General features: G+C 38.6%; 2 protein-coding genes across 18 annotated transcripts in view; one reads left to right on the top strand and one right to left on the bottom strand.

Moving 5' to 3' along the window:
• Nucleotides 1–23704, top strand: part of RASEF (RAS and EF-hand domain containing) — a 124247-nt gene extending 100543 nt beyond the window's left edge. For all 3 annotated transcript variants that reach the window (XM_082469641.1, XM_082469640.1, XM_082469639.1), the window contains 3 exons: nt 11903–12022; nt 14451–14527; nt 20379–23704. In XM_082469641.1, the coding sequence (XP_082325767.1) occupies nt 11903–12022; nt 14451–14527; nt 20379–20481 (300 nt within the window). In that variant the 3' untranslated portion in view covers nt 20482–23704. The remainder of the gene's footprint in view (nt 1–11902; nt 12023–14450; nt 14528–20378) is intronic.
• LOC309664475 (uncharacterized protein) overlaps nt 1–23720 on the bottom strand; it is a 125039-nt gene that overhangs the window by 82943 nt on the left and 18376 nt on the right. Inside the window, exon 3 of one of the 15 annotated variants that reach the window (XR_014265786.1) lies at nt 14536–15174. The exons of the other annotated variants lie outside the window; for them this stretch is intronic. The gene's annotated coding sequence lies outside the window, so the exon portion shown is untranslated. Of the gene's footprint in view, nt 1–14535; nt 15175–23720 lie in introns of those variants that run through there. 15 annotated transcript variants of the gene reach the window in all.

Below are 23720 nucleotides of genomic sequence, written 5' to 3'. Positions count from 1 at the left end.
CTGGGTTGCCTCAGGCCAAACAACCAACAGGGAGGGAACCCAGCCCCACCCATCAGCAGACAAGCAGATTAAAGTTTTACTGAGCTCTGCTCTCCAGAGCAACACCCAGCTCTACCCACCACCAGTCCCTCCCATCAGGAAACTTGCACAGGCCTCTTAGATAGCCTCATGCACCAGACGGCAGGCAGCAGAAGCAAGAAGAACTACAGTTCTGCAGCCTGTGGAACGAAAACCACATTCAAAGAAAGATGGACAAAATGAAAAGGCAGAGGACTATGTACCAGATGAAGGAACAAGATAAAACCCCAGAAAAACAACTAAATGAAGTGGAGATAGGCAACCTTCCAGAAAAAGAATTCAGAATAATGATAGTGAAGATGATCCAGGACCTCAGAAAAAGAATGGAGGCAAAGATCGAGAAGATGCAAGAAATGTTTAACAAAGACCTAGAAGAATTAAAGAATAAACACCTAGAAGAATTAAAGAACAAAGAAACAGAGATGAACAATACAATAACTGAAATGAAGAATACACTAGAAGGAATCAATAGCAGAATAACTGAGGCAGAAGAACGGATAAGTGACCTGGAAGACAGAATGGTGGAATTCACTGCTGCAGAACAGAATAAAGAAAACAGAATGAAAAGAAATGGAGACAGCCTAAGAGACCTCTGGGACAACATTAAATGCAACAACATTCGCATTATAGGGGTTCCAAAAGGAGAAGAGAGAGAGAAAGGACCCGAGAAATTATTTGAAGAGATTATAGTCAAAAAGTTCCCTAACATTGGAAAGGAAATAGCCACCAAAGTCCAGTAAGCGCAGACAGTCCCAGGCAGGATAGACCCATGGAGAAACACGCCGAGACACACAGTAATCAAACTGACAAAAATTAAAGACAAAGAAAAATTACTGAAACCAACAAGGGAAAAACGACAAATAACATAAAAGGGAACTCCCGTAAGGTTAACAGCTGATTTCTCAGCAGAAACTCTACAAGCCAGAAGGGAGTGACACAATATATTTAAGGTGATGAAAGGGAAGAACCTACAACCAAGATTACGCTAACTGGCAAGGATCTCATTCAGATTTGATGGAGAAATCAAAAGCTTTACAAACAAGCAAAAGCTAAGCAAATTCAGCACCACCAAACCAGCTCTACAACAAATGCTAAAGGAACTTCTCTAGGCAGGAAACACAAGAGAAGGAAAAGGCCTACAATAACAAACCCAAAACAATTAAGAAAATGGTAATAGGAACATACATATCAATAATTACCTTAAATGTAAATGGATTAAATGCTCCCACCAAAAGACACAGGCTCACTGAATGGATGCAAAAACAAGACCCATATATATCCTGTCTACAAATGACCCACTTCAGACCTAGGGACACATACAGACTGAAAGTGAGGGGATGGAAAAAGATATTCCATGCAAATGGAAATCAAAAAAAAGCTGGAGTAGCAATACTCATATCACATAAAATAGACTTTAAAATAAAGAATGTTACAAGAGACAAGGAAGGACACTACATAATGATCAAGGGATCAATCCAAGAAGAAGATATAACAATTATAAATATATATGCACCCAACCTAGGAGCACCTCAATACATAAGGCAAATGCTAACAGCTATAAAAGAGGAAATCGACAGTAACACAGTAATAGTGGGGGACTTTAACACCTTACTTACACCAATGGACATATCATCCAGACAGAAAATTAATAAGGAAACACAAGCTTTAAGTGACACGATAGATCAGATAGATTTAATTAATATTTATAGGACATTCCATCTGAAAAGAGCAGATTACAATTTCTTCTCAAGTGCACACGGAACATTCTCCAGGATAGATCACAGCTTGGGTCATAGATCAAGCCTCAGTAAATTTAAGAAAACTGAAATCATATCAAGCATCTTTTCTGACCACAATGCTATGATATTAGTAATAAATTACAGGGAAAAAACCGTAAAAAACACAAACACATGGAGGCTAAACAATACGTTACTAAATAACCAAGAGATCACTGAAGAAATCAAAGAGGATATGAAAAAATACCTGGAGACAAATGACAACGAAAACACGACGATCCAAAACCTATGGGATGCAGCAAAAGCAGTTCTAAGAGGGAAGTTTATAGCTATACAAGCCTACCTCAAGAAGCAAGAAAAATCTCAATCTAACCTTACATCTAAAGGAACTAGAGAAAGAAGAACAAACAAAACCCAAAGTTAGTAGCAGGAAACAAATCATAAGGATTGGAGCAGAAATACATGAAATAGAAACAAAGAAAACAATAGGAAAGATCAATAAAACCAAAAGCTGGTTCTTTGAGAGAATAAACAAAATTGATAAACCTTTAGCCAGACTTACCAAGAAAAAGAGGGAGCGGACTCACATCAATAAAATTAGAAATGAAAAAGGAGAAGTTACAACAGACACTGCAGAAATACAAAGCATAATAAGAGACTACTATAAGCAACCCTATGCCAATAAAATGGAAAACCTGGAAGAAATGGACAAATTCTTAGAAAGGTATAACCTTCCAAGACTGAACCAGGAAGAAATAGAAAATATGAACAGACCAATCACAAGTAATGAAGTTGAAACTGTGATTAAAAATTTCCAACAAACAAAAGTCCAGGACCAGATGGCTTCACAGGTGAATTCTATCAAACATTTAGAGAAGAGCTAACACCCATCCTTCTCAAACTCTTCCAAAAAATTGCAGAGGAAGGAACACTCCCAAACTCATTCTACGAGGCCACCATCACCCTGATACCAAAACCAGACAAAGATACTACAAAAAAAGAAAATAACAGACCAATACCACTGATGAATATAGATGCAAAATTCCTCAACAAAATACTAGCAAACAGAATCCAACAACAAATTAAAAGGATCATATACCATAATCAAGTGGGATTTATCCCAGGGATGCAAGGATTCTTCAATATACTCAAATCAATCAGTGTGATACACCATATTAACAGATTGAAGAATAAAAACCATATGATCATCTCAATAGATGCAGAAAAAGCTTTTGAGAATATTCAACACCCATTTATGATAAAAACTCTCCAGAAAGTGGGCATACCTCAAGATAATACCTCAACATAATAAAGGCCATATATGACAAACCCACAGCAAACATCATTCTCAGTGGTGAAAAACTGAAAGCATTTCCTCTAAGATCAGGATCAAGACAAGGATGTTCACTCTCACCACTATTATTCAACATAGTTTTGGAAGTCCTAGCCACAGCAATCAGAGAAGAAAAGGAAATAAAAGGAATACAAATTGGAAAAGAAGTAAAACTGTCACTGTTTGCAGATGACATGACACTTTACATAGATAATCCTAAAGATGCCACCACAAAACTACTAGAGCTAATCAGTGAATTTGGTAAAGTAGCAGGATACAAAATCAATGCACAGAAATCTCTTGCATTCCTATACACTAACAACGAAAGATCAGAAAGAGAAATTAAGGAAACAATCCCATTCACCATTGCAACAAAAAGAATAAAATACCTAGGAATAAACCTACCTAAGGAGGTAAAAGACCTGTACTCAGAAAACTATAAGACACTGATGAAAGAAATCAAAGATGACACAAACAGATGGAGAGATATACCATGTTCTTGGATGGCAAGAATCAACATTGTGAAAATGACTATACTACCCAAAGCAATCTACAGATTCAATACAATCCCTATCAAATTACCAATGGCATTTTTTACAGGACTAGAACAAAAAATCTTAAAATTTGTATGGAGACACAAAAGACCCCGAATAGTCAAAGCAGTCTTGAGGGAAAAAAACAGAGCTGGAGGAATCAGAGTCCCTGACTTCAGACTATACTACAAAGCTATAGTAATCAAGAAAATATGGTACTGGCACAAAAACAGAAATATAGCTCAATGGAAGAGGATAGAAAGCCCAGATAAACTCACCCACCTTTGGTCAACTAATATATGACAAAGGAGGCAAGGATATACAATGGAGAAAAGACGGTCTCTTCAGTAAGTGGTGCTGGGAAAACTGGACAGCTACATGTTAAAGAATGAAATTAGAACACTCCCTAACACCATACACAAAAATAAACTCAAAATGGATTAAAGACCTAAATGTAAGACCAGACAATATAAAACTCTTAAGAGGAAAACATAGGAAGAACACTCTGACATAAATCACAGCAAGATCTTTTTTGACCCACCTCTTAGAGTAATGGAAATAAAAACAAAAATAAACAAATGGGACCTAATGAAACTTAAAAGGTTTTGCACAGCAAAGGAAACTATATACAAGATGAAAAGAAAACCCTCAGAATGGGAGAAAATATTTGCAAACGAGTCAATGGACAAAGGATTAATCTCCAAAATATATAAACAGCTCATTCAGCTCAGTATTTTTTTTTAACTGACAGTTAAAAGGTATGACTTTTTTTTTAAACATCTTTATTGGAGTATAATTGCTTTACATTGGTTTGTTAATTTCTGCTTTATAACAAAGTGAATCAGTTACACATATACATATATTCCCATCTCTTCCCTCTTGCGTCTCCCTCCATCCCACCCCTATCCCACCCCTCTAGGTGGTCACAAAGCACCGAGCTGATCTCCCTGTGCTATGCGGCTGCTTCCCACTAGCTACCTATTTTACGTTTGGTAGTGTATATATGTCCATGCCACTTTCTCACTTTGTCCCAGCTTACCCTTCCCCCTCCCCATATCCTCAAGTCCATTCTCTACTAGGTCTGTGTCTTTATTCCTGTCTTGCCCCTAGGTTCTTCATGACCCTCTTTTTTTTTTTTTTTTAGATTCCATATGTATGTGTTAGCATACGGTATTTGTTTTTCTCTTTCTGACTTATGTCACTCTGTATGACAGACTCTAGGTCCATCCACCTCACTACAAATAACTCAATTCCGTTTCCTTTTATGGCTGAGTAATATTCCTTTGTATATATGTGCCACATATTCTTTATCCATTCATCTGCCGATGGGACACTTAGGTTCCTTCCATGTCCTGGCTATTGTAAATAGAGCTGCAATGAACATTTTGGTACATGACTCCTTTTGAATTATGGTTTTCTCAGGGTATATGCCCAGTAGTGGGATTGCTGGGTCGTATGGTAGTTGTATTTTTGGCTTTTTAAGGAACCTCCATACTGTTCTCTATAGTGGCTGTATCAATTTACATTCCCACCAACAGTGCAAGAGGGTTCCCTTTTCTCCACACCCTCTCCAACATTTATTATTTGTAGATTTTTTGATGATGGCCATTCTGACCAGTGTGAGATGATATCTCCTTGTAGTTTTTATTTGCATTTCTCTAATGATTAATGATGTTGAGCATTCTTTCATGTGTTTGTTGGCAATCAGTATATCTTCTTTGGAGAAATGTCTATTTAGGTCTTCTGGCCATTTTTGGATTGGGTTGTTTGTTTTTTTGATATTGAGCTGCATGAGCTGCTTGTAAATTTTGGAGATTAATCCTTTGTCAGTTGCTTCATTTGCAAATATTTTCTCCCATTCTGAGGGTTGTCTTTTCATCTTGTTTATGGTTTCCTTTGCTGTGCAAAAGCTTTGAAGTTTCATTAGGTCCCATTTGTTTATTTTTGTTTTTATTTCCATTTCTCTAGGAGGTGGGTCAAAAAGGATCTTGCTGTGATTTATGTCATAGAATGTTCTGCCTACATTTTCCTCTAAGAGTTTGATAGTGTCTGGCCTTACATTTAGGTCCTTAATCCATTTTGAGTTTATTTTTGTGTATGGTGTTAGGGAGTGTTCTAATTTCTTACTTTTACATGTACCTGTCCAGTTTTCCCAGCACCACTTACTGAAGAGGCTGTCTTTTCTCCACTGTATATTCTTGCCTCCTTTATCAAAGATAAGGTGACCATATGTGCATGGGTTTATCTCTGGGCTTTCTATCCTGTTCCATTGATCTATATTTCTGTTTTTGTGCCAGTACCATACTGTCTTGATTAGTGTAGCTCTGTAGTATAGTCTGAAGTCAGGGAGCCTGATTCCTCCAGCTCCATTTTTCTTTCTCAAGATTGCTTTGGCTATTCGGGGTCTTTTGTGTTTCCATACAAATTGTGAAATTTTCTGTTCTAGTTCTGTGAAAAATGTCAGTGGTAGTTTGATAGGGATTCCATTGAATCTGTAGATTGCTTTGGGTAGTACAGTCATTTTCACGATGTTGATTCTTCCAATCCAAGAACATGGTATATCTCTCCATCTGTTGGTATCATCTTTAATTTCTTTCATCAGCATCTTATAATTTTCTGCATACAGGTCTTTTGTCTCCTTAGGTAGGTTTATTCCTAGGTGTTTTATTCTTTTTGTTGCAATGGTAAATGGGAGTGTTTCCTTAATTTCTCTTTCAGATTTTTCATCATTAGTGTATAGGAATGCAAGAGATTTCTGTGCATTAATTTTGTATCCTGCTACTTTACCAAATTCATTGATTAGCTCTAGTAGTTTTCTGGTAGCATCTTTAGGATTCTCTATGTATAGTATCATGTCATCTGCAAACAGTGACAGCTTTACTTCTTCTTTTCCGATTTGGATTCTTTTCATTTCTTCTTCTTCTCTGATTGCTGTGGCTAAAACTTCCAAAACTATGTTGAATAATAGTGGTGAGAGTGGGCAACCTTGTCTTGTTCCTGATCTTAGTGGAAATGGTTTCAGGTTTTCCACCATTAAGGACAATGTTGGCTGTGGGTTTGTCATATATGGCCTTTATTATGTTGAGGTAAGTTCCCTCTGTGCCTGCTTTCTGGAGGGTTTTTATCATAAATGGGTGTTGAATTTTGTCGAAAGCTTTCTCTGCATCTATTGAGATGATCATATGATTTTTCTCCTTCAATTTGTTTATATGGTGTATCACAGTGATTGATTTGCGTATATTGAAGAATCCTTGCATTCCTGGGGTAAACCCCACTTGATCATGGTGCATGACCCTTTTAATGTGCTGTTGGATTCTGTTTGCTAGTATTTTGTTGAGGATTTTTGCATCTATGTTCATCAGTGATATTGGCCTGTAGTTTTCTTTCTTTGTGACATCTTTGTCTGGTTTTGGTATCAGGGTGATGGTGGCCTCGTAGAATGAGTTTGGGAGTGATACTCCCTCTGCTATATTTTGGAAGAGTTTGAGAAGGATAGGTGTTAGCTCTTCTCTAAATGTTTGATAGAATTCGCCTGTGAAGCCATCTGGTCCTGGGCTTTTGTTTGCTGGAAGATTTTTAATCACAGTTTCAATTTCAGATGCAGCTCAATATTAAAAAAACAAACAACCCAATCAAAAAATGGGCAGAAGACCTAAATAGACATTTCTCCAAAGAAGACATACAGATGGCCAAGAGGCACATGAAAAGCTGCTCAACATCACTATTAGAGAAATGCAAATCAAAACTACAATGAGGTATCACTTCACACCAGTTAGAATGGGCATCATCAGAAAATCTACAAACAACAAATGCTGGAGAGGGTGTGGAGAAAAGCGAGCCCTCTTGCACTGTTGGTGGGAATGTAAATTGATAACAGCCACTATGGAAAACAGTATGGCGGTTCCTTAAAAAACTAAAAACAGAATTACCATATGACCCAGCAATCGCACTACAGGGCATATACCCAGAGAAAAGCATAATTCAAGAAGACACATGCACCCCAATGTTCATTGCAGCACTATTTACAATAGCCAGCTCATGGAAGCAACCTAAATGCCCATCGACAGACGAATGGGTAAAGAAGATGTGGTACATATATACAATGGAATATTACTCAGCCATAAAAGGGAACGAAATTGGGTCATTTGTAGAGACGTGGATGGACCCAGAGACTTTCATACAGAGTGAAGTAAGTCAGAAAGAGAAAAACATCATATATTAACGCATATATGTGGAATCTAGAAAATGGTACAGATGAACCAGTTTGCAAGGCAGAAATAGAGAAACAGATGTAGAGAACAAACTTATGGACACTAAGGGGGGAAAGCGGGGGGGGGGAGGGGGTTGAATTGGGAGATTGGGATTGGCATATATACACTAATATGTATAAAATAGATAAGTAATAAGAACCTGCTGTATAAAAAATAAAATTTTTTTTAAACGTTAGATATTAATACATGACTGTATTATATCACTTCTCCCTATATTATTTGCTTGGTTTTTTTTTTTTTTTCACACACACACACTGTATTTTATTTTTACAAGAGATAAATAGACTGACACCAAGCATTGTACATGGATGACCACAACAAAAGCAACAATGATTACAATTACCAAACACGAAACACACTCATACTATGTCATAATATTGACATTCAGTCCAGTAATCCTCCACTGTAACAGCTCCTTTACTTTGCAGTGAAAATTGATTTGTATATTCTTTGCCTCTGAGTCCTTGTGGGATTTTTTTTTTTAATTCAAACAGAAAGTCACAAAAATTATACTCATCCTCATCAGTTCACTCAGTCCCATGTAATTAATTTTTTTTTCATCTTGATCTTTTGTTAGCACTTTTATGAGTTCATCAGTTTTTCATTAGAGTTCTGAAAATGCTTATTCATTCAGTTCAGCAGGATAGTCAGTTACCAGAAACCTGTACTTGTCAGTCTTTTCCATGAATTTCTTGAAGATGAAACCCTTTTATAGGAACATATTTGCAAAAGCATCAGAGTACACCCAGAACTGTCTGTAAATGACAAAAGACTTAAAAAGACCACGGTTAAAGATTTGATAAAAGTTCATAATAATGCAGTTGATAAGAAAATTAGTTATTTCTGAGATATACATTTTAAAGTAATAACTAGGATTATGACTTATAACATTATACCAGAACATATGATTTTTAGAAATTTCATGTAATGTCTGAAACATTTATATTAACATATTTCCATACAAATAACCCAATGAAAGTTTAGTATTAGTTGTTTTGTTTGTTTGTTTGTTTTATACTGCAGGTTCTTATTAGTCATCAGTTTTATACACATCAGTGTATACATGTCAATCCCAATCGCCCAATTTAGCACACCACCATCCCCGCCCCACCGCAGTTTTCCCCCCTTGGTGTCCATATGTCTGTTCTCTACATTTGTGTCTCAACTTCTGCCCTGCAAACCGGCTCATCTGTACCATTTTTCTAGGTTCCACATACATGCGTTAATATACGATATTTGTTTTTCTCTTTCTGACTTACTTCACTCTGTATGACAGTCTCTAGATCCATCCACATCTCAACAAATGACTCAATTTCGTTCCTTTTTATGGCTGAGTAATATTCCATTGTATATATGTACCACAACTTCTTTATCCATTCGTCTGTTGATGGGCATTTAGGTTGCTTCCATGACCTGGCTATTGTAACTAGTGCTGCAATGAACATTCGGGTGCATGTGTCTTTTTGAATTACGGTTTTCTCTGGGTATATGCCCAGTAGTGGGATTGCTGGGTTATATGGTAATTCTATTTTTAGTTTTTTAAGGAACCTCCATATTGTTCTCCATTGTCCTCCATGGTACAGATGAACCAGTTTGCAAGGCACAAATAGAGAAACAGATGTAGAGAACAAACTTATGGACACCAAAGGGGGAAAGCTGGGGTGGGGGGAGGGGGTTGAACTGGGAGATTGGGATTGGCATATATACACTAATATGTATAAAATAGATAAGTAATAAGAACCTGCTGTATAAAAAATAAAATTTTTAAAAAACCTTAAATAAAAAAAAGAAAACCACTGGGTTACAAAAGCTTATAAATAAAATTATGTCCATTTACCTGGCATGAATAATTTTTGATTGAATATTTTGGGTAAAAGTTTAATGGAGACACTTGAGACATGAGATGTCTTTCCGACTTTTACACATTCAAAAATATTTTGGGCATCCCTGCTTTGTGCATGTACTGTGCTAGTGCTTGTAGTATATCCATTAATAAAACGAAGAGCCCTACCCTATGGAGCTTGTACTCTAGTGGGGAAGACATAACATGCCACAGACATAAATAAATAAAATAAATAGAATGATAGGAAGTGCTAGATATAGGAACAAAACGAGGCCAGGGTAAAGGACCTTATGGTGAGGCAGTGCGCTACAGGTAGTGTAGTCAGGTTAGTCACACCAGAAGGTGATATTTGAGTCAAGACTTAAAGGAGGTGGCAGCATTTATCTGTATGACTTTAAGTCATTTAGATACTCAAGATTCTTGGCTTACCTAAGTGAATATCTGATTAATGGCTTCCATATGACGCCCCCTTGAATACCGAGCAGTACCCCACCAAACTCAATTACTTAACACATTAATGGGTAGGGCATCTAGTTTTGAGGAGGGCCTTTCATTTCCTTCTCCCCTTTGCTTTTACTTCACTCTGATGTATTTGGTTGGAGGAAAGTGGTTTGAAGAGAAAGGAAGTCAAATATAATTTCATTGTTTTTTTTTATGTACTCTTTTTAATTTTCCCATATATTTAACATTTTGGGGGCACTTCATTTTTCTTGTGGATTCAAGTTACCATCTGTGTCATTTCCTGTCCACCTGAAGGATTTCCTTTATTATTTCTTAAAAGGTAGGTCTGCTAGCAACAAATTCTCTCAGATTTTGTCTATTTGGAAACATCTTTCGTCTTCATTTTTAAAGGATGGTTTTGCTGACTCTATAATTATTTGTTGACTTTGTTATACAGCAGAAACTAACACAACATTGTAAAGCAATTATACTTCAATAAAAATGTTAAAAAAAAAAAAAAGAATCCGTACCTAGACACATCATGGTTGAATTGCCAAAAGCCAAAACAAAGAGAAAATGTTGAAAGCAGCAAGAGAAAAATCACTCATAGTGTACAGAGGAACCACAATACAATTAATGACTCATCATCAGAAACGAGTCCAAAAGGCAGTGGTGTGGCATAATTTCATTGTTTTTGAGGCTCATTTCTTGATGCTGTATCAGGTGTGGTACCAAAGTGGATGAGCACCTGGATGCTTTTAGGCACCACAAAGAGTCACTTCTCAGTGAGGGCTGCTGCTTCACTTGTTTAGGAGCTATAAACCTGTTTTTCTAGTCAGGTTGTCTTCTGTTCTCATCATAGCCTGCTCAGGGGGATGTGTCCTTACTGACCCCTTCAGATAGGGAAATGGAGGCAGATAGGGAAATGGAGGCAGAAACAGGAAGAGACTTGCCTGATTTCATGCAGCCAGCGAGCAGCCAGGTGGTGGTGGGAGGGACAGAGTCTCAAACTTAACTCTGCCTCTCACATCTTACATTCTGCCAGCCAGCTCCTCTATGAATGCCGGGACAGACAGTGCAACAGTATGCATATGATGATTTGGGAGCATTATCCTGAGAATCTGTTACTGTGAATGATTGCTCCTTGACTCTTCACAAGAAAAATGTTGACATTTAGGGCCTTCTTATTTTGCTTTTGTTGTAAGCCAGATAGCAGCGAGTGTGGAACTCTCAGACTCCATTTTTGTCCCATTATAGCTGAGGGAATATTTGTGTGTTTTGTACCTGGGATAATGAAGTTGACTTGTAATTACCACTGTTTGGAGTGAAAATTATAGAAAATTATGTGGGCACTACAGCCAAATGTAATTCTGGGGTCGCGCCTCTTGAGTTTGTATTGGTTTGTATAGTGGCAAGGGTGATGGAGTCAGTTTGGACCACCTCTGGCCCGTACAACGTCTTATTTAACCTCTCTGAATTTCAGTGTTCTGATCTGGAAATGGGAAAAGGTTTGGCTCCTTTTAGAGATATTTTGAGGTTTAAAGATACTGTCTGTACATCATGTGGCATATAAGGAGCATTCAGAAATGGTAGCTGTTGTCGTCATCAACCTCATAACTTGTCCAATGTTTCATGTATGCACAATTTTTTTCTTTTCTTCATGGTAGGATGCAGCCCATAATAGCATTCCTATCATGTTGGTAGGAAACAAGGCTGATCTTCGTAATGCTGCTGAAGCGGAAGGACAAAAATGTGTCCCAGGGTACTTTGGAGAAAAACTGGCCATGGTAAGAGTAAGAGTGGGTCCAAATTGGGAGGGATCTTTCACTTCTGTCTACATTTGCTGAAGAGGCTGTTTGACAAACTCCACTCTGTTTGATAAGTCTTCTGTCCCTATACAGGCAGAACTCCCAGTGCCCCCCATCCGTCCCATGAATGTAAATAATTACACCAAGAGTTAAATCCCTTGTGGAGGTAAAACAATCACATGATCATTTTCCCCCACTAAGTACCAATGACAAAGAGGATGCAAAATTATCCTGTCTTCCTCCTCACTCTTCCCCAGTTCCTGGAATCCTTCTCTAGTCCTGGAACCTAGGTAAAGGAAGAAGAATGGGTGTCCTGTTTTGAAAAGATGGGTTTGGTTCCAGAGGGTCACTGTGCCAAGGGGCAGCAGATGGTGCAGTGTGTCACCTGGGTAAAGTGGTGAAGAGAATTGGAAGACTCATTCTTTTCTCTAAGATTTGTAGTCATTTGGAATAGTATAAAATTATTTTTGGCTATGCATTTGTACAAAGGATGGACCTCATTTCTGTCCAGATTATTATTGTGGGCAGTGTTTATTCTCTCATTATTATCATTGTGTCAGAATGCTATGTGGCCCTCTTATGACTTGTCTTACCGAAACAAGGAACCAGATGCTCCTTAGGTCAAATATGAAGTTCTTATCATAACAGTCCGATCTGACATTGCTATCATTGTTGTCTGTCATCAGCATGAAAGGACTGCTCTGTAACATACACATGTGAACTTTAAAAAATTTCAATTTCACTATTCTAAGTTGGAATTGTTTCTTGTTTTTAATTTTAGAACTGTGAGCCAAATATGATAAACATCAAAACTAGGCAGTGAAATACAGAAGAGATCCATTCAACACATATTTAATTGTATCCACCATGTGAAAAAGCACTTCATTGTGAGCTGAGCAAAGGGTAGAGAACAAAGGAAACCATCCTTGTCCTCACATAGTTTACTGTCTGGGGGAGACAGATGTTAAACCCATGTAATCCACATATTCCCCTAGAGAGCTCATAATTTCTGGCCACATGCCAATTTTATTCCCTCCCCCACAATTTCTCAGATTTCCCAAGGTTTGCTTATTTATTATGCATCTCATGTCCTCCACCCTCCTGCATCCTCAAAGGCCATCCCTCTTTCACCCTATAACATCCTGGCTATGAAATTCAGCAGCAGCACTACCCATTTCTACTAGAAATACATTCATTTGGGGTATTTTTTAGATTTTCTGTGGATTTGGGGGCTCATGGGTAAAGGTTTCACGGTAGTCTTTCCCCATTGCTTGGTTCTTCCTTCTCTCCCTGCTCCGGAGCACCCATCATGTCCTCCCCATATCCCACACAGGACTGTGTCGCCCACACCCAGCCCCACAGCACACATAATTCTCCTTTCCTAAAGGAAACTGTCTCCAGCTGTTAGACAAAGACACACAAAAATAACCTCATCAATTACAATTGCGGCAAGTGCTATGCTGGAAAAATACATACATCAAGAGGTTTTACAGTAGGAAGACCTAATACCAACTTTTCAGAGTTAGAAAACACTTAATCTTAACTTCAAGGGAGGATTACCTAAAAATCTAGAAGGTAGGTAAAAGTCAGCCTGGGGAAAGGGGTTACTAGGGATATGGGATAACCTAGGTAGTGGTAACAGCAGGTGAAAAGGTCCTGAGGTGGGAGGGAATTTGGAGTGTTGGGGAAATAGAGGGATGGCCAGGGTAACTTGAGCACTGTGAGTGAGGGAGAGTGGTGGCAGGTAAAACTGGGAGGTTGGCTGGGGCCACGCACAAGCTAGGCCTTGTCGGCCAGGTAAGCATTTCAACATTGCTTGAGAGGGATGGGAAGCATCGAAAGGTCTGAAGCAGGAGAGTGATATGATCAGTGATTGTATGTATAACCACTGGGAGGTTAAATAATAGAATAGAAAATGTCCATTGGTTTTAGTCACACAGAGGCTGCTGAATCTTGATAGGAAAAGATGATAGGGTGAAGGGGGGTGGGCGGGATGTGTGTTAGCTGCCAGCCAAAAGGAGACATATTTTTGATGGACATCTAATTCCTAAGTGGTTACCTTAAGCTATCATTTTTCTCTCTCTCAAATTATTTGATAGAGAACATTTGGTAGTATGTGTGACACTTGGATATAAGAGCCTTAAACCATGAAATTTTGTATTGTGGGATTTTTTTCTTTTTCTGGATGCAAAATACAAATCCTCTTGACTAGGAACTGTTCCTGGAATAACTAGGCTCAAACCTGGTTTTTTTTTAAAGTCTTGAAACTCAATCCAATTTCTTAACTATTAGTTTTAGCATACTCAACAGGGTAATATTTTTATTTTATTTTATTGGTTTTAAAAGCGAACATTCCAGGAAACCTAATCAAAGCCTTCATTTAATGGTATATATATGTTTTTTACAGACCTATGGGGCATTATTTTGTGAAACAAGCGCCAAAGATGGTTCGAATATAGTGGAAGCTGTTCTCCACCTTACTCGGTAAAGTTTTGCCTTATATTTGGAAAACTGGATGTAGGACTGAATTTTCACTTAGCTGTTGTGTGTGTCAAATTTCTTGACCATAATGTGAATCTACATGGGAAAACACTGTCTTGTCTTTCAGTAGTGGCTGGAAAAACAAGCATAGTTTTTATAAAAAACTGGTATGCTGCTTGTTCACTGTGAACATTGGCAAAATACCTCTACTGCCAAACAAAGCAGGTGCATCTGAGGTGTCACTGACATTTCTGCAAAATGTCCCCACAAAGCTAATAGTTGACGTGTGTGAATCACTTCCAGGAACCAGATTTTAAACACAAGAGACTATTATGAATATAACTATCTATTATGTTATGACATTTTCCAAGGTAAAGGGAAAAGAACTCAACAAAACAAATTGTATGTCATGCCAGTTGGAAGCACTTTGTTTACATTATTACCCAGGTGATTATTAAGCTAAGGCAATGGTGTTAATAATAAATAACATTTTGGGATGTGGATTAGAATGAAAACTGCATCATTGAGGAACTTGGTTTTAACTGTATTTTAATCCTTGCAGTATTCTTAGGAAATAACAATGTTTTCTGCTGGATTTACTTCTTCTGCCTAGTTTTCTGCCACAGATGAAAAGATGATTCTTTGCTGATCTAAAGGGATTCAATACCCCCCAAAAAAATAAAGAAAAAATATAAAAATGCGCATTAACAAAATCCAGCCAATGATCCTTAATTGCTGACAAAGCAGAAACATAATTTAAGGCATGTAGAGATTTGTGAGATTTGTGAGATCCTTTGTGAGATTCTGATTTTATAAGAATCTTAACTTTAGTACAGTAAGGGGCTCCGTGCTACCCTAGCTTCAGGCAGGGAGTGCTGAATTGCTGCCTGGGCTGAGCAGGAAAGGATGCTGCAGGCCAGGCCCTCCGCACGGCTGCTGGCTTCTGCCCAGCACGTTGGAGGACTGTAGTGTCAGGAGGCTCAAAGTCCAATCTTAAATCTACCCCGAACAGCTGTGGAGTCTTGACTAAGTCCCTGTCTTCCTTTAGGCATCTCTAATCTGTACAATGAGGGAAAGGGCTAAAGAAAATGATCCCTAAGGCCCCTTCTAGTTCTGACAGTCTATGATTCCATATATAATAGCCTGGACTCTACTGAATAACATAATCACTATTTAACGCGGAATTGTCTTGTGGGGTCATGTTACAGTTAAATGACTCCAAATTGCCCCGGTCACACCCAGAGTGCAGAATCGATCCTCTTTATTATATCATAAAGATAGGAGAGCCAACGGCCTTTTCCCCTGGTGCTCCTGCTGGCGTGTTGGGTCAGCCGAGCAGCCACCCTGTCTACAGTGTAGCTTCTTTACTTAAAACACCTGTGTGCAGGAGCATTCTGGTAACAACGTCACTTCTTGTGAATCACTTATCAAGGAGCTTTTTAAATTGTTGCTATTGCATTATGGGCTGGTTTGAGGCCTCTAGGTTAGTTATGTTAACAATGTGTTAAATAGGAAAATTATAAATAAACCAAACATGTAAAGACTTTAATTTGCTTTATACTGTGTCATCAGATTGCTTGTCAAAGTACCCAAGTCTTAAATGAAAATGATATCATTTCCACAAGTAAAATTTCCACTTTAAAAAGTTTTACAGCTGTCAGAGTGTTATGAATAATAGTAACTCCCCTTCATACCATGTCATGTCATGAAACTTGAACTAGAACAGTTTATGGGTTTGCCCTGTCTGAAATAGTATTCGTTTTTGAAGGAAGGCCATAAATGTTTGGTTAACAACCAGAACTCCTCTGCTTTTTCTTGGAAAAACCTCTCTATCCCAGGAAAAGTTTCTCCTAGAAATGCAGTTTCCCCGTAGGGCTGATAGACATTCATTCCAACCATTGTCCACTGGTAAGTAAATCTGCCATCACTAGAGCCACAGGCTTTAAACATTTTTCAATAGATTCAAGTACAACAGGCATTGAACTGGTCAATGGCCTAAAATTTGAGAAAAACACAAAAAGCTCGGGCTGATGTATCAGTTCAGCGCCATTGCTGAGCCCATTGGGGATAAATCTGTCCATAAGATTGAGTCATTTGAAATGCAGTTGTTAAGCATATGGCAGTTTGGGGTGAGGTAATTTAATTTTCCCAGCCTTAAACCTGTTTTAGATGTTTGGAATTAATCTTCCTGATTTCCTTAAAGTGGGAGGTGCCTGCATCTTTGGTAGATTAAAGAAACTGAAGGCCAGGTGAACAATATGGGTACCTATTTTTTCTCCCTTAATATTTGCTTTCAGTGTTCAGTAATGTCTGCCTTATTATCATTTCTGCTCAGCATGAAAGCCCTGTAGAGATATCAGGGTATGTAAGATAGGCTGTGCAATTTAACATTAGAGAAAAAAAAGAAAACAAAATACATGACCAGGCAGCCATATGATATGTAACTTACAGAGGCCTTTTAGACCTTCCAGAAGGGAGAGATGTGAGTTGTCTTGTGAAGATGCTATGTTTACTAAACCCATTGTACAGATAAGAAAACTGAGAATTAGAATGCTTCATCAGATTGCTCAAAGTGACACAGCTACTAAGTGGCAAAATTGGGACTTTTCACTACTCTGAATCTCTGGCTTGCCTTTTAAATGTTGGTAATCTCAGGATTCTATTCTGCACTCTCTTCCTCTTCCTCTTTCTCTCTCTGCCTAATGTCTTCCCCCCCCCATGGTTTCTAGAACTATGTCTAGAAGGTGACTTCTAATTTCTGTATTTTTAACTCCCATCTTTTTTTAAAATCCCACAACTATATTCCCACCCACCAACAAAAGAAAATTCCATAGGCATGACTGACCCAACATATGTAAACCCTAATGTGTTCATTTTTCTTTAAAATTGTTCCTTATTCTATACTCCTGTTCTCAGGAAACTACTAACATTATAATTCAAAAAGAGTAACCTAGAGTCAGTCTTGACTCCTTCCTCTTTCTTCATCATCTGCCTCTAGTGGGTTCTGGGGCCCTACTGATTCAGTGACCTCTCTGCAATCTTCCTTCAATCCCTCTCCCCCCGCCCCCCATTCTGCTTCAGGCTTCAGAATTTCCTACCCCGTTTAGTGCAGGAGGGACCTAAGTTTCTGCCTCAGAGTTTCTCCAACATCAGTTCATCCTCCACCCTGTAATCAGGGTAATCTCTGTAAATAAAAATCCAATTAAGACCTTCTTGCTTGCACCCCACATTGGTGCCCTACCTACAGCATAGAGTCCAGCCTCCTTAGCAAGTGGCTAATGGTCCCCCAGAGCCCAGTTCACCTACCTTTCTATTTGCATCTCTTATCTTGCTTCCCAAATGAATGATAATCTATAGACACAGCAAACTTTGCTTCCAGTCATAGCCAAGTTCTTTCATGCGTCTTTGCCTCTATACATGCTGTTCCCTGCACCTGGAATCTCTCTTCCTCATTAAATGAAAGTGAATTCCTATCCCACCAAGAGGTCGGCTTCACTGTGCGTGTGTTAGCGGCTCTCGGGGACCTGGTAACGATTTATTTAGAAGACATCTGGCTCTCTCTCAAAGCTCACTAGTTGAGAGGGACTTCCCTGGTAGTCCAGTGGTTAATACTCCATACTCCCAATGCAGGGGGCCCAGGTTCGATCCCTGGTCAGGGAACTAGATCCCGCATGCCACAACTAAAGATCCTGCATGCTACAACTAAAAACATCCCGCATGCTGCAACTAAAGATCCCCTACGCCGCAAGGAAGATCCCGTGTGCCACAACTAAGACCCGGCACAGCCAAATTTTAAAAAAAAAAAAAAAATGTACAATTTTTAAAAAAAGCTCACTTGTTGAGGATCCCAGAGTTTGGCATAAATCGGACATTTGTTGAATGAGCAAATGGTCAAGATTTTGCATTTGGAAGTTGTATTAGTTTTCTGTTGTCACTGTAACAGATTCCTACTAGCCTAGTGCTTTAAGCAATAAAAATATAGTTCTGGAGGTCAGAAGTCTGAATTAAGTCTTACAGGGTGTTATGGGGTTGAACTGTGTATCCTCCTTCTTTTCCTGAGTCTTTGTTTCCTCATCTGTGAAGGGAAGGCAGCTCACCTGTTACCTGTCAGCATGTGTGTGTGTTGTGTGTATTAAATAAGGACTATGTGAAAACATGTAACATAGCATTTATTAACTGGTCTCCAGCAAGAACCAGTTTCCCTTTTGTTTCCTACTCACAGTGCAGTGGTTTTCAAAGGTTAGCACATATCAGCTCCTTCTGGGGCTGTGCTGACCAGTTTAGTAGCCACTAGCCACCTGAAGTGTGGCTAATCCAAGCTGAGATGTGCTGGATGTATTAAATAAATACTGGGTTTTGAAGACAGTATAAAAATTGTAAAATACCTCATTAATATTTTTATTGGTAACGTGCTAAAATATCTTTGTAATACTGAGTTAAATAATATATGTTAATAAAATTAATTTCACCTATTTCTCTTTACATTTTTTACTGTGGCTGCTAAAAAATTTTAAATTACATACGTGAATTACATTCTATTTCTATTGAACAGCGTTGCTGTGCTGGGAATATGCCAATTCCCAGGATCTACTGCTCTGTAACAAGCCACCCAAAATGTAGTCGCCTAGAACAACACCACTTTTTATTTCTTGAAATTACCAGAAATGACTGGCTCTCACTGGAGGGTCCGTGACCGCTCTCCCTCGGGCGTCTCATGCATTTGCGGTCACGGACGCAGCTGTGGCTCGGTCTGATGTCTGCGGCCAGGGTGCTCCTCCCTGTGGCATCTCAGCCCCCAGGACCTCTCTGCTGCCCTCTCTCCAGTGAGCAACACTGGGCTTCGTAAATGGCAGCTCAAAATGGTCAGGCCTTATTAATGCCTGGCTTGGAAGTTTTAGCACACCATTTCCTCGCCATTCTATTGGTCTGAGCAGTCACAGAGCCGGTGCTGACCACGGGGGAGTGGCACAAGCTTCACCACTTAATGGGGGGCACCAGACACTGACAGCGGAGGCAGAACTCTTTGGGGTTGTCTTGGGGACAAGCTGTCACACTCTCCTTACCCACAGAGTTTGCCATTCAGCTAGTCTAAGGTGGGACTTCAGGATGTGTGTATTTCACAAGCATCCCCAGGGATAGGAGACTTCCCTAGGGTGCTTTCATAAGATCATGGAGATCTTTGGTCCAGTGTTGCCTCTAGCAGTTATTTCTAAAAGAAATTTAGGAAGAGGCAAAAGGAAGACATTTTTTCTGGATTTTAACCATCTGTTGTTATCTCCACGGTCATGTATAATTACAGAATGGTTATAAAGTCATCATTGCTTTTGTTAATGTTAAGCATTAGCTGGGGGTGGGAGCCAGGCTCCAGAGTCCTAAGGAGTGACCTGTGCGTGTGCAGACCGTAAGCCATGCAAAACCACAGGAGAGAGCAAGAGTAGTCTGTGTGTGTGCATGTGAGTGTGTGCACGTGTATAGGCACCTGGGCGTGTGTGTGTGTGTGTGTGTGTGTGTGTGTGCATGCATGAGTGTGTGGCCTGGTACTCAGAATGTGAGCGCTGGAGCCCACCTGCGTGGCTGGAATCCCAGCTCTGCCACTTCTCCAGCTGTGTAACCTAAGGGAAATTTCTTAACTTTTTTTTGCCTTTGTTTCCTCACATATAAAATGGGGCACAACAAAATCATATAGTTGTTGTGAGGATTAAATAGGTCAACACCTACAAAGCACTTAGAACACTGACTGGATGGCACACAGCAAGTGCTCAGCAGTGCTGTTTTATTTCTACAGAGTTGTTTATGGTTCAGTTTTATACCTCAGTAATCTCCTTTCTCTGTCTGTCTCTCTGTCTCCCTCCAGGGAAGTGAAAAAAAGAACTGATGAGGGTGACAGCAAATCCATTACCAATCTGAATGGGACTTCCAAAAAGTCAACCCAGATGAAGAATTGTTGCAATGGTTAAAGATCCAAAAGATCCTTGGCCCACGAAGCCTTCATTCCCAGAGTACTGAATGTACATGACTTATTTGCTTCCTACATGGAGTGGTACATCCTACGGACACTGTCGTATGGAGAGTTACAGTGTGGGAAATCTGAACTGTGCTCTCAGGTCCCTCCAGAACCTCGGCTCTTTTTTGCTATGTTTCAATGAGTGATTTGGGCCCCCTGGTTAAATATACCTGTCTTATCCTTACAAAGTCTTAACAGATAATGTGTAAATGTTTTTAAAGTGGTAAAAAAAAAAAAAAAAAAAAACACATGCTCAGATCAAAGCTATAGAATAAATTCACTGACGTAATTAGGTTCATGTGGTAAATAACCTATGACATTTACTTCCAATATTCAATACTAGAAAACTAATAAAAGGGGGTTACCATCCTAGCTTTGCTGTAAACTAGCCTTGTGGTCTCAGACATGTCACCAACCCACATTAGATTCATTTCCTCATCTGTAAATAAGCAGCTTGGCCTTTCAGGCCTCGGCCCTCTCAGCTCTGTAGCTCTTTAAGGAGTGAGAAGGAGAGCATGATGGCCCACAGTTAATAAGGACTCTGCGCGTCTGTACTTTTTAAATATTGGGGTATTAATTTTTCTCACTTCTTGTACAAGAACAGAATTTGAGAAAAAATGTTAATGTTTTAAGCTCCAGTGGAGACAGAAAAATCTATTTTTTATGTATGAAGAAAGAAAACATTTGGGGGACAAAAATAGTTTGTATATAAAAGAGGATATTTTATAATCTCAGAATACTTATAAAGTCAGTGGTTTGAATTCACTGTTAAAAATTCTAATGAAAAAATAATAGAAAGCTACATGCAACTGAAAATACAAGGCCCAGGAAAGTTGTCACACTTCACTTAAAAAAAAAAAAAAACACCAGCAAGAGACTGCCTGGGGCTGGTGAACGGGAGGAATTGAGAGTGACTGCTAACGGGTCTGTGGTTTCTTTGCGGGGTGATGAGAATGCTCTGGAATTATAGTGTGGTAATGTTGCACAACTTGGTGAATATACTAAACCCCACGAAACTGTATACTTTACATGGTGAATTTTATGGTATGTGAATTATATCTCTTTCAAAAAATACACTAGTATTGATTTAACATTTTGCCGAATGAAAATATGCAAGCTCAAACCTCCCCATGGTTTACCCATGGTTTAAGAGCAGAATCTCCAGAATAACGCAAATCCCCTAACTCCCTGGTTGCCAGCATTCTCCTCCTTAAATAATGAACAGTGAAAGAAATGTTATGTGTAGTTTTGGAAAATCACCTCTTTTGAAGAGGAATTGTTAGGGTACAGGTAACTCAGAGTCCTTTGTCTCAGGTGACTAGGGACTCATCCTCACCAACAGCCTGATAGGTCTTGCCCTCCTAGAAGCTGTGCTGCCTCCCAGACTTCCCCACTGAAATGTCTCCAAAAGCCAAAGGAGTCAATACCTGACCCCAGGGTGGGTCAGCAAGGCATGCTCTTTGGTTTTTGGTTTTGGTATTCAGTGGCCTGAACCAGCTACGTTATTCCCAACTAGAGTCTTGAACTTACCTTTGTTCATAGGTCCAGGCCCCAAGTAGCCTGCTGAAAAAACTTAAATAATAGCTCTTATTTATTGTAATACATAAGCTAAAAACATCCCTCTTGTAGAATTAAAACAATTCTATTTATGATTTTTATGATCAGACCTTAAATTCTCCAAGCTTTTTTTTTTAATGAAAATTGGCCAGTATGTTAGCACACAGAGATTATAAATAGCCACAATGTCCGTTTAGCTTTTCAAAGCGTGCCTTCTCTCTACTGATGAGATCTAGTTGGTTTTTTTTTTTTTTGGTTTTTTTTTTTACTGGAAAGTTGGTTCTGTCCTCAACAACTCTACCATGGATTCCTGTTTTCTGTTTTTTGGTCCCAGGAGAAAAAAAAGTTTACATTTTTTACCAAAAAGAATGCCTTGCTGGTGGGGAATTGTCAAACTGAACCAGGGAGGGATGGTTATTTTTGTGCCATGGTGCGATGAAAGTTTTGCCACTGCTGTTTGCCTAGGTGGCATCTACGGAGCCTAGGTTAGAATAGACCTGACACCTATGTGTTGATATATGGTACTCAAGTTTAGGTGTTCGGTGCAATTGCACAAAACTGTTTTATAATACATGTTATTGTGTTGTCTTTATTTATTTTCCCACAAAGTGTCTATATTTGTCTTACAATCTGTATATAATAGTATACCTTTGATACAGAAGTATTATCTTGGTCTTTGCTTCCGGGTTGTACAGCCAGCACACCCAAATTGATTAGATTACATAGGTGCCTGTGATAAACAAAGCAATCATCTTTAACTAATTGAACCTGAATAGATATTTTTGCAACAAAATCCAAATTAGAGATTTACTTATAGCTCTGGTTAGCAATCTTGTTTAAAGAAAAGCTACTTATAGCTCTTTCAGTTGCCTTGCTAGGAAACCAAGATTATTACTAACATTTGATTTCATGAAGGTGTTCTCAAATTTAGAGTATATTTTTGGTAAGAACAAAAATAGCTAATGTTTTTAACTTGAACTTAATTTGCTACACTTGCATAGTTCTATGCAAGTAACTCACCTTGTCTCAATTTTTCCTTGGAGAGCTTTTAAAAATCACAATTATACTACACTCTTTTTTATGTATCCTGACACATTGGATAATATTTTAGTTTTGTCATGGAAAAGAACATTGGCTATGGAGACATTTTTCACTGTTAACTTTTAGCCTCATGCATTTTCATAATTTATTTTTTCCACTTGCTGCTTTATATGACATATGTGACATTTGATTATTTAATACTAAATGTGATTTGCATGAAGCCAAACCGTACAACCCTCTTGCTGAAGATAAAATTGAGTTTAAAGATATTTATTTTCATATTTGTACAGTGATCGGCTTCAGAGTCACGGTTTTTGTGGGCTTTTATTGTATATGTGTATGAGAAATTTCATATGTATATATTAAGAAGGCCTCTGAGTACTGAATAATTATTTTATGATTTTGATTTACATGGTTTACATTTTCATGGTATTGGCTATGTTTCATTTATACTGTTTATTTCTCTTCAAACCATTAATAATTATCCCATAAAGTGTAACTTTTATAGCAATGCAAATGTCTAAGGAACCACAAATATTTTCTACATCATAAATTCAATAAAGCATGCTTGCTTTGGCCTTCTGGTGTTTCCTT

This window comes from Balaenoptera physalus (genome assembly GCF_965194825.1).
Source record: "Balaenoptera physalus genome assembly, chromosome: 7".
NCBI classification, from domain to species: Eukaryota; Metazoa; Chordata; class Mammalia; order Artiodactyla; family Balaenopteridae; genus Balaenoptera; species Balaenoptera physalus.
Note: the sequence above shows the minus strand (reverse complement) of the source record. Positions and strands in the feature narration are given on the sequence as shown.